Source organism: Capsicum annuum, chromosome 8 (genome assembly GCF_002878395.1).
Source record: "Capsicum annuum cultivar UCD-10X-F1 chromosome 8, UCD10Xv1.1, whole genome shotgun sequence".
NCBI classification, from domain to species: domain Eukaryota; kingdom Viridiplantae; phylum Streptophyta; class Magnoliopsida; order Solanales; family Solanaceae; genus Capsicum; species Capsicum annuum.
Genome location: NC_061118.1, coordinates 160,022,604 through 160,034,708, shown reverse-complemented (window position 1 = coordinate 160,034,708; position 12,105 = coordinate 160,022,604). Strand labels below are relative to the sequence as shown.

The following is a 12,105-nucleotide window of genomic DNA, read 5'->3' as shown; positions in this document are numbered from 1 at the left end:
TATATATATATCGCCCTTCTTGTTAGGTTATAACATCTGTGGAATTTACTGGAAATGTCGTGGCTGATTTATCATATTTTCTCATTTCTGCTATTATAGTGAATCTTTACGGTGTTTATTACTTGTGAAGGTCTCATCACCATTTGGAAACACACTTCATCACAATGAAAACATTACACATGGTCAGTTTGCCTTCACAACAACTGAGGCAGGCAACTACCTAGCATGTTTTTGGGTTGAAGATGGTCATAATGCAGGAGGTGGGAGCATAAGTGTTGGCCTTGACTGGAAAACAGGAATTGCTGCCAAGGATTGGGAAACGGTTGCCAGAAAGGAGAAGATAGAGGTGGACCTGATTTACTACTCCTTTCAGCTCTTAATCTTTTTTTGTAGCATAATTGTTTGAAACTGTGTAGCATTATTGTTTGAAATTGAAGTGCGCAAATTTGGATGAAATACGGAAACTCGAGGGGTCTAAAAACTATGAATTTTGAAGCATGTTTGACTAACTAGTTAAAAAGGTCATAGCCCATTGTTTAATGATAGTATAACTGAAGATAAGAGTTCTTTAAAGGGGGAAGTCAATGTCATACATGTTACTTGGATTTGAAATCACAGAGAAGTAGGGGGAGAAAGCGTCAAATAATAAAATCTCTTATTTCAATAGTTTGAAGGAAAAAAGTATTGGCTTATTTTATGACATCTTTATTTTAGGACGTCCAAGTTGGTTCAAAGTTCACACAACAACAACATACCCAGTGTGATCCCGCAAGTGGGATTTGAGGGTAGGATGTACACAGACCTTACGTACCTTTTGTAGGGTAGAGAGGTTGTATCTACAACAACAACAACAAACCCAGTATATTCCCACATAAGTGGGGTCTGGGGAGGGTAGATTGTACGCAGTCCATACCACTACCTCTAAAGAAGTAGAGAGACTATTTCCGATAGACCTCGGCTCAAGATAAAAGGCAGTACACAAAAGCATCAAAGACATAGGACACCATAAAATAACATAGGTACGACATCCACAACAAATTGCACATTGTCAAACCGAGGACACCAAAGTCCACCTAATTACTAACTACGACTCATCCGCACCCTTAGCCCTCTATCCTAATGCTTTTCCTCCAAATCTTCCTATCCAGGGTCATGTCCTCAGTTAGCTGTAACTTCTCATGTCACGTTTAATCACTTCTCTTCAATATTTTTTCGGCCTACCCCTACCCCGTTTGAAACCTTCGAGGGCAAACCTCTCACACCTACGAACTGAGGCATCGGTGCCTCTCCTCATCACATGACCAAACCATCTCAACCTCACTTCCCGCATTTTATCCTCCACTGATACCACTCCCACCTTCTTCCGAATAATTTCATTCCTAACCCTGTCAGCCCTAGTGAATCCACACATCCAACGCAACATCCTCATTTCCGCCACCTTGAACTTTTGGATATGAGAATTCTTAACCGGCCAACACTCCGCTCCATACAACATAGCAGGCCGGACTGCAACTCTATAGAATCTATCTTTCAGCTTGGTGGGCACCTTCTTATCGCATAAAATCCCCGAAGCGAGCCTCCATTTCATCCAACCTGCCCCAATACGGTAAGAGACATCCTCATCTATTTCTCCATTACCCTAAATCATAGATCCGAGATACTTAAAACTAGCCCTCTTGCAAACCGCCTGAGAATCCAACTTCACTACCACCTCCTCCTCTTGCCTCAAGTCACTAAGCTTGCATTCCAAGTACTCTGTCTTGGTCCTACTCAACCTGAAACTTTTGGACTCCAGTGTTTGTCTCCAAACCTCCAACTTATCATTAACCCCTTGTCGCGACTCATCAATCAAAACTATATCATCCGCGAAAAGCATACACCAAGGCACCTCACCTTGTATATTCCGCGTCAACACATCCATCACCAAAGCGAATAAAAACGGACTAAGAGTTGATCCCTGGTGTAACCTTGTCAAGACCGGGAAATGCTCCGAATCTCCCCCCACTGTCCTTACTCGCTTCTTTGCTCCCTCATACATGTCCTTAATCACTCTGATGTACGCCACTGGGACCCCCCTCGCCTCCAAGCATCTCCACAGAACCTCCCTAGCAACCTTGTCATACGCCTTTTCCAAGTCAATAAACACCGTGTGAAGATCCCTCTTCCTCTCTCTGTATTGCTCTACTAGTCTCCGCACAAGGTGAATTGCCTCGGTCGTGGAGCGATCAGGCATAAAACCAAATTGATTCTCCGAGATAGACACAAACTTCCTCAACCTCCGCTCCACCACCCTCTTCCAAATCTTCATCGTGTGACTCAACAACTTAATACCCCGATAGTTGTTGCAACTCTGAATGTCACCTTTGTTCTTATATAAAGGAATCATCGTGCGCCATCTCCACGCCTCAGACATCTTTGCTGACTTGAAAATATTGTTGAACAAGTTGGTCAACTACCTCAACCCTGACACGCCAGAGAACTTTCAAAAATCCACCGGAATCTCGTCGGGCCCCATCGCCTTGCCCCTTCGCATCTTGCGAATATCCTCATTGACCTCATCTACCTTAAAGCGCCGGCAAAAGCCAAAGTCGCGACTCTCCCCGGAATGCTCCAACTCCCCTAACACCACATCTCTATCCCCCTCCTCATTCAAGAGCCTATGGAAATAGGACTGCCATATTTTCTTAATGAGGTCGTCTTCTACCAAAACTCTGTCATCCTTCCCCTTAATGCACTTCACCTGGTCCAGATCACGACCTTTCCGCTCACTAACCTTGGCAAGCCTAAACATCCTTGTCTCCCCGCCTTTCTCCTCTAACCCCTTATACAAACTCTCAAAAGTTGCTGTTTTAGCAGCCGTGACTGCTAACTTAGTCTCCTTTTTTGCTACCTTGTACTCCTCCCTGTTCACCCGTTTCTCTTCATCCCTACTCTCAACCAACTTAGCGTAAGCCGCCTTCTTTATCTCGACCTTCTTCTTAACATCTTCATTCCACCACCAATCCCCCCGATACCGTCCAAACCCGCCCCTCGAAACACCCAACACCTCTCTAGCAGCCTCCCTGATGCAACCAGCAGCCCTATCCCACATACTATCCACGTCCCCCCTGCCCTCCCATACTTCCAACTCCTCCAACTTCTCCCTTATCTCCAAAGCACTAACCGGAGTCAGGCTACCCCACCTAACCCTAGGCCTACCCTTCCCAGCCCGTCTAGTCTTACCTTTCTTGATACCCATGTCCATCACTAGGAGTCTATGCTGGGTCGCAAGATTCTCACTCGGGATTACCTTACAATCCTTACACAAAGCTCTATCCCCCTTCCTAAGCAGCAAAAAGTCAATCTGAGTCTTGACCATCCTACTACGGAATGTAACCAAGTGCTCTTCCTTCTTCGGAAAGCTGGAATTCACTACCATCAACCCAAAGGCCCTTGCAAAATCCAAAAGAACAGCTCCCTCATTGTTCCTAACCCTGAACCCAAAGCCCCCATGCACATCATCGTACCCTAACGGTGAAGAACCGATGTGCCCGTTGAAATCCCCACCTGTGAAAATCTTCTCCGGACTAGGCACGCCTCTAACCACCTCGTCCAAAACCTCCCAAAAACTCTTCTTCTCTTCCTCGTCCAGGCCCACCTGAGGTGCATACACACTACAAATGTTCAAAATAAACCCCCCAAGACCAATTTGATAGTCATAACCCTATCACTAACCCTTTTAACCTCCACTACCCGCTCCCCAGGCTCTTCGTCCACTAAGATACCTACGCCATTCCTACACCTATCACTACCTGAATACCATAACTTGTATCCATCTACATCCCTAGCCTTGGAACCTACCCACTTGGTCTCCTGAACACACGCAATATTAATCTTTCTCTTCCTAAGAATCTTAACCAGTTCTATTGACTTACCCTGCAGGGTCCCAATGTTCCACGAGCCTACCCTCACACTATCACCTCTTTTGCCCCCTCCCTTAATACCTTGCACTCCGCATCTCGAACCTAGCCCAACACCAGCCCCCGATCCCACCCCCAGCCCCGTATGACCCCCAGGACATGACCCTAAACCACCATGAGCCCCCCAAGCCACTACTCAACACAAAGTACAGCGAAGGCTAAAAACAGTAGTAATCCAATAACAATAAACGGCACACGCAAAGCACCAAATGCAACCAATATTCAAGCACACCAGATACTAGCGGAATAAAGTAATAAATAAATAAAGAATTAGAGTTCAAGGTGAGAATTAACCGAGGGAACTATAAAGCACACTAACGGCCTTGCACCAAGGACAACAAAACCAACAATAAAAAGCAGTGCAAGAGACGACAACAGACAATATCAACAAATCAAACGCAAGTCAAGATACAGGAGATAATACTAGAATAATACGAAGAATGAAATAACAAAGGTTAGAAGTCACCGGGTTACGCTTGTAGACCAAGTTCTCCTTTCCTGCGAGGTGTGTTTGATCCCCGCAAACTGATGCAGAAACTGATCACCGGAATATTATCACCGGAGCTTCGCCAGAGTGCCACCGGAGTCAGAGCCGGTACTGTCGGAATCTGCTACATCGGAAACAGTAGAACCTTTAGATGAACCCGCCGGAATCGGTTGCTTGTGACCGGAGCTGGGCGCTGCTTACGTCGTCGGAGTCGAGCGTCCAGTGACCTTGACCGCCGGCGAAAGCAAAGGTAGTTTCGACGACGGAGAGAGACAGGGAAAGGGGGAGAGAGAGAAGAGGGTAGAGATCGAGAACTGGGGAGAGAGAAAGAGGGAGAAAGAAGGAGGGGGTATCCTTGCCTGCTACCGGCGCTCCGACGCCGTTGCCGGCATCAGCCAGTCAAGGGTCAGTGTACGTTAGTGAACGTTGGCTACAGTAATGAGAGAGAGAGAGCAGTAAAGAGCCGGAAAGTAAGTAAATTCAATCGAGAGGTTGTATCTAATTTAACTATTTAAATTTGAATGCAAATTCTATTGAACTATCATGTGGTGTTTCAACAAACAAGCATTCTGGTGGCAAATTTAATATTTTCTTCTACTTTTACTAATACTGTATATAATTCAAAAGTTAGATTCATAAATATTGTGTCCAATCAAATATTGTCATTTGAAATTTGACAGATATTGGATTTCATATGACTTTTGTAAGTAATATCACTCTGTAGCACACTTTTTCGAGGTTGCCAGCATATCCCTTAATGCTGAAGACTACAAAGACAAAATTACCAGTTTCAAAAAAAAAAAAAAGGACTGAGGAAGACAGGAAGTACAGAGATGATTCGTACTTTGAGTTAGTTACTGGAGAATAAGTAATCCGATGTATACCCTCAAAATCTATTGAACAGCCACAAAAAATTAGGAATGGGAGTAAAGCTTGCTTTTACCACATAAAAGCGAGAGCTTAGTTCACTGGATTTCCCTCTATGAGTTTTTTAACATATTGCCTTATTTGGTAGAAGGCCTATTTGTTCTTGAGCCATTTATACATGGTGGTCCTGAGCAGATCTTATGCTGAGTTTTGAATTCGTTAATTCCTTTTGTACTTTTTTTATTGTTTTCTGGAACTGGTAAGTGTTGGACCAGTGAATGTTCTCCCTTCTTTTTGCGGAGGTGGACGGGTGGCTTGGTGGACTTTGTGACCCAACATTCAACAAGTTAACTAGACAAACTTTAGCAATTACTTGTGATTATCTAAAAAGTCAGAATTGTCACATTATAAAGCATTCAGGAATAAAGATTTGTGGAAGCTACATTTATTAATGGAAATTGACCTCAATGACTTGTTCAAGAGCAGGCCGTTTTAGTTTAGCAATAGAAAATTCTGACAGAAAACTTGTATTTTAAATTGTCTTGTTTAAGTGTTTCTTTACTTTGTGTTTCCTAGTAGATGAATAGATTTTTCTAGAAATTTTACTCAACTTTCTGCTTCTTGTAGGGTATTGAACTTGAGCTTAGAAAGCTTGAGGGAGCTGTGGAGGCCATTCATGAAAATTTGATTTACTTAAAGAGAAGGTATCTTTTTTTCGTTATGCTTATGGATGCAGTGTTTTTGGGTTACTTGCTCTTGTTATTTCACGTTTATATCGTCTTCCTTGTGTCCTTTCAGGGAAGCTGAGATGCGGTCAGTTAGTGAAACAACTAATACGCGGGTGGCTAGCTTCAGTGTTGCATCCTTGGGAGTCTGTGTTCTCGCGGCAGTTTTACAAATATTCTATCTGAAGCGGTATTTCCAAAAGAAGAAGCTAATTTAGACTTCCATTGAAATCACATTCTACATGACAGATAAATCTTAGGACTAGCATGATTTGGGACTTTTTATGAAGCAGAATTTTTTTTTAACTATGTGATGTTAGTGGATATTGTATCAGATAATGAAGGCCTTTTGAGTTATACTCTTGAATTACTTTCTGTTACCTACTCTTTTATTTGTTCTTAACTTTACCATTTCAGTGGACGTTGTGGTTGCACATTCGACTGATGATGGTTCATTCATGATGTGTTTGAGATATTCCATGTATAAAATTTGTATAGTGTTGGTTGATGACATAAATTTATCCCGGCACTAATTTACTATCATCAACTAAACATGTATAAAGCTAATACCAAATTTAGTCTTGGTGTTACCCATTTTATCCCATCAATAACGAGATTGTTTTATATCATCTCTTATATGTTATAAAATAATCTAGGGATTATACTTTCAGAATTATAATTTCGAGATAATTTAATCTATGTATTAGATGAACCCTTTGTTAACACTCTACGACTGAGATTGCTTCTATAAACAATTTTTTAACAAGCGTCTCAAGTATATCATACTGACACAATACACATTTAAAATATTCAAAATAAAGTATAAGTAATTCCCTTTGATAATCAACTGCACAAAAAGAAACATCAATCAAGATATAGTAGTTAAAATTTCAAACCTATAAAGAATTAGTTTGGTTGTACTTATTTTATCTACTTGCTTATAATATGTATTGATTGTATACATAATTATATAGTTTATTATGATATTTAATGTTTTAGTATTTTTTCTATAAATACCGAATATCATATTGAAGACCCAAAAAGAGTTTTAAATGTATATCAACTATCATAATATCAGCTTGAGAGCTTACATGTTCTATTTCAATTGTTCAGAATTGCATTTTGTAAAAAAAAAAAATGTAAGGAACCCAGAAGATAAAATGTTTGTTCCGATAACGGAAGAGTTGCAACCCTTGATCAAACTGGAGCGTAAGGGCGCTTTTTAGTTTGCATGAGTCCTCGATATAAAATTTTTTGATTAATATAGTAATTCGATGACTATGCTCACCCCTAGCTATTAGTATCTCCTGCTTCAGACAACTTGTCTTCCTACAAGTATAATATAATCCTGATAAAATTGTGATGGGTTGATAAAGTAAAGAATTTATATTGTGTGTAATTTACCTTTTGCAGCAGGTTGTCCATTTTTTCTTTTTCTTTTTTAAGGTAATACTAACTACTGACCAACTTCGTTTAAAGAGGGTACTCTTACTTTTAATTTTGATGCTCCTAATTATGTGTAATACATATATTTTATTTCCATATTATATTCATCCATCAGGCATAAGTTATAAATCTTCCATGGTTTGGCCATGATGATTGTAGCTAAACATCTCAATAACATAGACGAATTTATGCCTTTGCTTTCCAAAAAATAACTTTATCAATAGCATAATGCTTGATAAATTGGCAATTTTAGAACCTAACAATATATAACATGTAGCGTTTGAAGCAACATGCAACATGCCCAGTGAAATCCCACAAGTTGAATCTGCGGAGGGTGGAATATACACAAACCATGCCACTACCTCATAGATCTAGAGGCTATTTCCCAAAGACCCTCCAGCTCAAGTTTGAAATGACATGCCAAGTTTGAAAAGTTAAGGATATCTCAACTTCCAGAAAAGCAAGCATCTCATCTAACCAAGGAAACTCATCTATGATTTCCTCCAAATGCTTAAAAAGCTAAACACTGTAATCTGGCTTAAAGTGCAAGAGATCTGAGTTTCAAAGTCTTATTACAATACTAAAAGGTACAAAAATCAAAGTACAAATGTCTAGCAACTTTAAAGGAAATGGTCCAAGATTTTGTTTCTTTTGGGGTTGTTTAAAACATGGGGATAGGGGAAAGGGAAATGGTGAGGAATCGAACCCTCATCTAGCTACTAAGATCCCCCTCACCCAAGAATGTTCCTATTAGGGAATAAGGATCCCCCTCCTCCCATGCAAGGGGAATAAGGAAAAAAAATCCAATCATTATTCGATTGAGACGATCCTGCAATTCATCCCTCTGAATCTGCAAATCTCCTCAAAAAAATCATCTGCGCTGGTATGACTGCTCTTCATTTGAAGAATCTTTATTCTCATCTTCCTCAGCTTCTTTCCATAGTTGATCAAAGACTCTAAAGTATTCATCTTTTGTTCAGCATTCAGTGGCGACCTCACGGTGACAACAACCTCCTCAAGGCAAGGGATAGTAAATCTGGAGTCCACCTGCAAACATCCAAGATTTCAAATGTCATAAACTAGCTAAACAAATGTTACGTGCACCATGAGGAACAGTTGAGCCGTGAGAAAAAGTAGACTCACATTTTTCAAACTGTTTCGCTGGCAAAGAGCAGCAAACATGGCACCATGGATGTCAAACTTTATTAGCTTGGGGTGACTGTTAAAGAAATCAGCAATGTCAATCTCAGGAAATGGCTGAAGAACATCAGAATCCCCGGTGAATTCCACCTTCATGAAGAGATGCTTGACTTCACTAGCCATTTGAAGCATTTTGCTTATGGCACTCCAACACCATTGAACTCCCCTCATCTCCAATGACTCAAGTGCCACAAGCTTTCCAAAATCTATACCAGTAACGCGTCCTACAATAAAAGTTGACTGCTTGTAATGCTGTTTTTGCAAGTAGAGCTCTAAAATAGTATTTAAAAAATGGAATTTTCAGTACCTGAAATGTTAGAAATGGTAAGGTTTCTGAGTAATTGAGTCTCAAGGACTCTAATCCAACTGCAGCCTTGCACCTCCAGATGTTGAAGTTTCAGAGAATTGATAGTAAGGGAGCAGTCACCTAAGCCATTGAAATCAAGGTTGCATGTCTCCAGCTGTGGAAGCTCAAGAAAGACATTGTGTAGTCCGTCACAACCAAGGAGCAACAGGTTACTCAAATTGGGGCAAGCTATTAATGCAGCATGGAGGCTAGAGTCATCCATTACTGTACCAACTATTTCGAGATTTCTAAGCTTATGGAAAGTGTGCCATTTTGGGCGTTGAGTCAAATTCACACCCCAAAGTTTCAAAGATTCCAAATTCAATGCTGCTGCTCCAATATAGTCCAACTTCCTAGAGCAAGAGTTCAGATCAACGAGGTTGTCATCCAACTTTAGCTCAAGCTTCTGCAGAGAATGTCCTGCCGATGAAAGCCATGACGCTAGGCCAGAACCAGTAAAAGGGCAGTATATAACGAGTTCTTCGAGTCGATTAATTGATGAAACCATGTGCCCAACAATTTCATCAGTAGAGCAATTCTTAAGCTTGTCAAAAACGGTACGAGTGAAGACAAGCTTGTTGTGATAAGGAATTGACTCCTTCCATCTCTTTGATACACAAGTAGCAGAAGCCACATCTTTTGCATTGGTTACATGGGCTAGGATGCACGGGACAATGGCATCAGGCAAAGAGTCCATTTTCCTGGGTACAGATATCAATCAGTTTATGGTCAGATGCAAATCATAACAAAAAAAGGAACATCAAAATTTTAAGCATATATAGATTACATAAGGTTTAGAAATTTCATCTGCCAAAAAAGCTTGAACAGAAAAAAAGAAAAAAATCAAAACAAACTAATCATCATTAGCTAACAATACTAGTAGATAAGCAATGAGGGGAAGAAAAGAACAATTGGGTACACACAAGTACAGAAGGTAAAAAGTTCGCATTTTTAACTAAATCTATGTTGAGCTAGACAAAACAAAGATCTACAGACTACACGGCCTAACTGAAATGGCATATGCTAAAACAAATACATGATTATGGAGAAATGACCACATTGGAACACAAACACCACATTGGAACACAAACACAAAAGTAGCCAATAGTCACAGCTTAATTATTCCTCTCTCCATTTCCATTTGTTTATCTAGTTTTGACTTATCACAAAGTTTAAGAAAGTAAAACAAACCTTTAAATCTTGTGCTCTTGAACTAAAGATAAGTCTTCTTCCCCAAAATATTTTCCAACTGAAATTTGTCATATATAGAAGTTTATTTATCAAAAGATCACTCAATCTTGGTTTAATCCAAAACATAATAATCATATTGTTTTATTCAGATTCATTTTATTCTATGAAAAAGTAATTCATTTTTAGGGTAAATTACATTTTAAGAATCTAGACTCATACGTAGACGAATATTTGGATTGATCTCACTAGTTTGAGCCGCCTATATGGGTAACTTATTTGAACTCTTAAATGAACACATTGATTCTTGAGGATGTTGGGTGATCTGAGATTATTTTCCTTAATTTTAGATTTACCTCCATCAATCTATAGCAATTTTATTTTTATTTAGACTTTCTAGTTCTGAAAAGTGGTGTAACACTAGTAAAATCATATGTTCTACTAAGATTCATTTTATTCTAGTGCAATAATATGTTTTTAAGGTAAATTAGAAATTCTGAGAGTGGAAGTCCCAACTAGCCCTAGCCAATTTCAGAAAACTTCAAAATATTTAAGGGATCACATATAAAGAAATGCGTTAATAATGAATAATTGACATGAATTTCATCAGATTACTAAACATCAACAACAAAACCTATGCTCATGAAACAAAAAAGATTTAATCTTTAAATAACCACATTGACAAATTAAATCAATAAATGGTAGAATCAAGAAAAGAGAAACTTACAACGAAGAATTCAGTCGAGTTTGAGGCTTTCTCCAATGAACACAGCAAATGCACCTGCATCCACTGCCCTAAGCTTCAATCTGCTAACAACAGCTGGGAGTTGGGCGAACAAACAAATTAAGAGCAAAAATCAATGATAACCCATGTAAAGAGACACATCAATAACGAACAATCAACATACATTTCATCAGATTAATAAACAGCAACAAAATCAAGAACGAACTAAGAGCAAAAATTAACAACGACCCACGTAAATAAAGACAAAGACAGCAACAAAGACAGCAAATGCACCTGCTAATACCAGCTGGGAGTTGGGGGAACACACAAACTAAGAGCAAAAATTAACAACGACCCACGTAAATAAACGCATCGATAACGAACAATCAACATACATTTCATCAGATTAAAAAAACAACAAGAACAAAATCAATGCACATGAACCAAAAATAACAAATATTTAAATCGATAGCAAATGCACCTGCTACTACCAGCTGGGGGGTGGGTAAACACACAAACTAACAGCAAAAACTAACAACGACCCACGTAAATAAACGCATCGATAAACATAAATCTCATCAGATTAAAAAAACAACAACAGCAAAACCAAATCTTTAAATCGATGAAACCATAGATTCAAGAAAAAAAGAAGCTTACAACAAAGAATTCAGTCTAGTGAAGAGAAAATGCTGAGATTTAAGGGTTTTTCAAGAGAGGGAGAAGTGAAAAAATGAAGAAGGGCGCGGGTATATATTGGAGAGTGGAGGGCTAAGGAGCTGTTTTTGAAATTCAAAAAGTTTCAGTTTTTGGAGAGAGAAAAAATGGATTTCATGCATGCAAAATGACCCGCTTTGTTTTTGAAAAATTTGGACCGTTTATGAGCCTTTTTTTGAATGAAATTATCCAATTACCGCCTTAACTCTTACTATGTCTCAAGTAATTTCTCTTTTTTATAACATTTTCTAAATCTGATATTTATTCTAAAGTCCTAAATATTTTACTATATGTGTATGTGTTCCCTTTATTCAGATTCATTTTATCAGACGTGTGCAAAAATAAAATCGAACCGATAAAAATGTTATTGGGTTAACGATTTTTTATTGGTTTTACCCCAATTTATGTTATATATATATATATATATATAAATAATTATACTATTTATT

At 39.0% G+C, this 12,105-nt stretch overlaps 2 protein-coding genes across 2 annotated transcripts in view; one reads left to right on the top strand and one right to left on the bottom strand.

The window, feature by feature from the left end:
• The window catches only part of LOC107839939 (transmembrane emp24 domain-containing protein p24delta5), a 9,146-nt gene extending 2,728 nt beyond the window's left edge, over nucleotides 1-6,418 (top strand). Inside the window, exons 2-4 of the mRNA XM_016683614.2 lie at nucleotides 131-346; nucleotides 5,941-6,017; nucleotides 6,112-6,418. Coding sequence (XP_016539100.1) covers nucleotides 131-346; nucleotides 5,941-6,017; nucleotides 6,112-6,256 — 438 coding nt within the window. The 3' untranslated portion in view covers nucleotides 6,257-6,418. The remainder of the gene's footprint in view (nucleotides 1-130; nucleotides 347-5,940; nucleotides 6,018-6,111) is intronic.
• Nucleotides 6,419-8,018: 1,600 nt separating this feature from the next.
• On the bottom strand, nucleotides 8,019-11,734 carry LOC107839941 (F-box protein At1g10780). The gene is made up of 5 exons (XM_016683615.2): nucleotides 11,600-11,734; nucleotides 10,946-11,038; nucleotides 8,992-9,731; nucleotides 8,628-8,908; nucleotides 8,019-8,531 (listed from the first exon to the last, which is right to left on the bottom strand). Exons 3-5 carry the CDS (start codon nucleotides 9,725-9,727, stop codon nucleotides 8,295-8,297), a joined length of 1,254 nt encoding a protein of 417 aa, XP_016539101.1. The 5' UTR covers nucleotides 9,728-9,731; nucleotides 10,946-11,038; nucleotides 11,600-11,734; the 3' UTR covers nucleotides 8,019-8,294.
• Nucleotides 11,735-12,105: the final 371 nt, after the last annotated feature.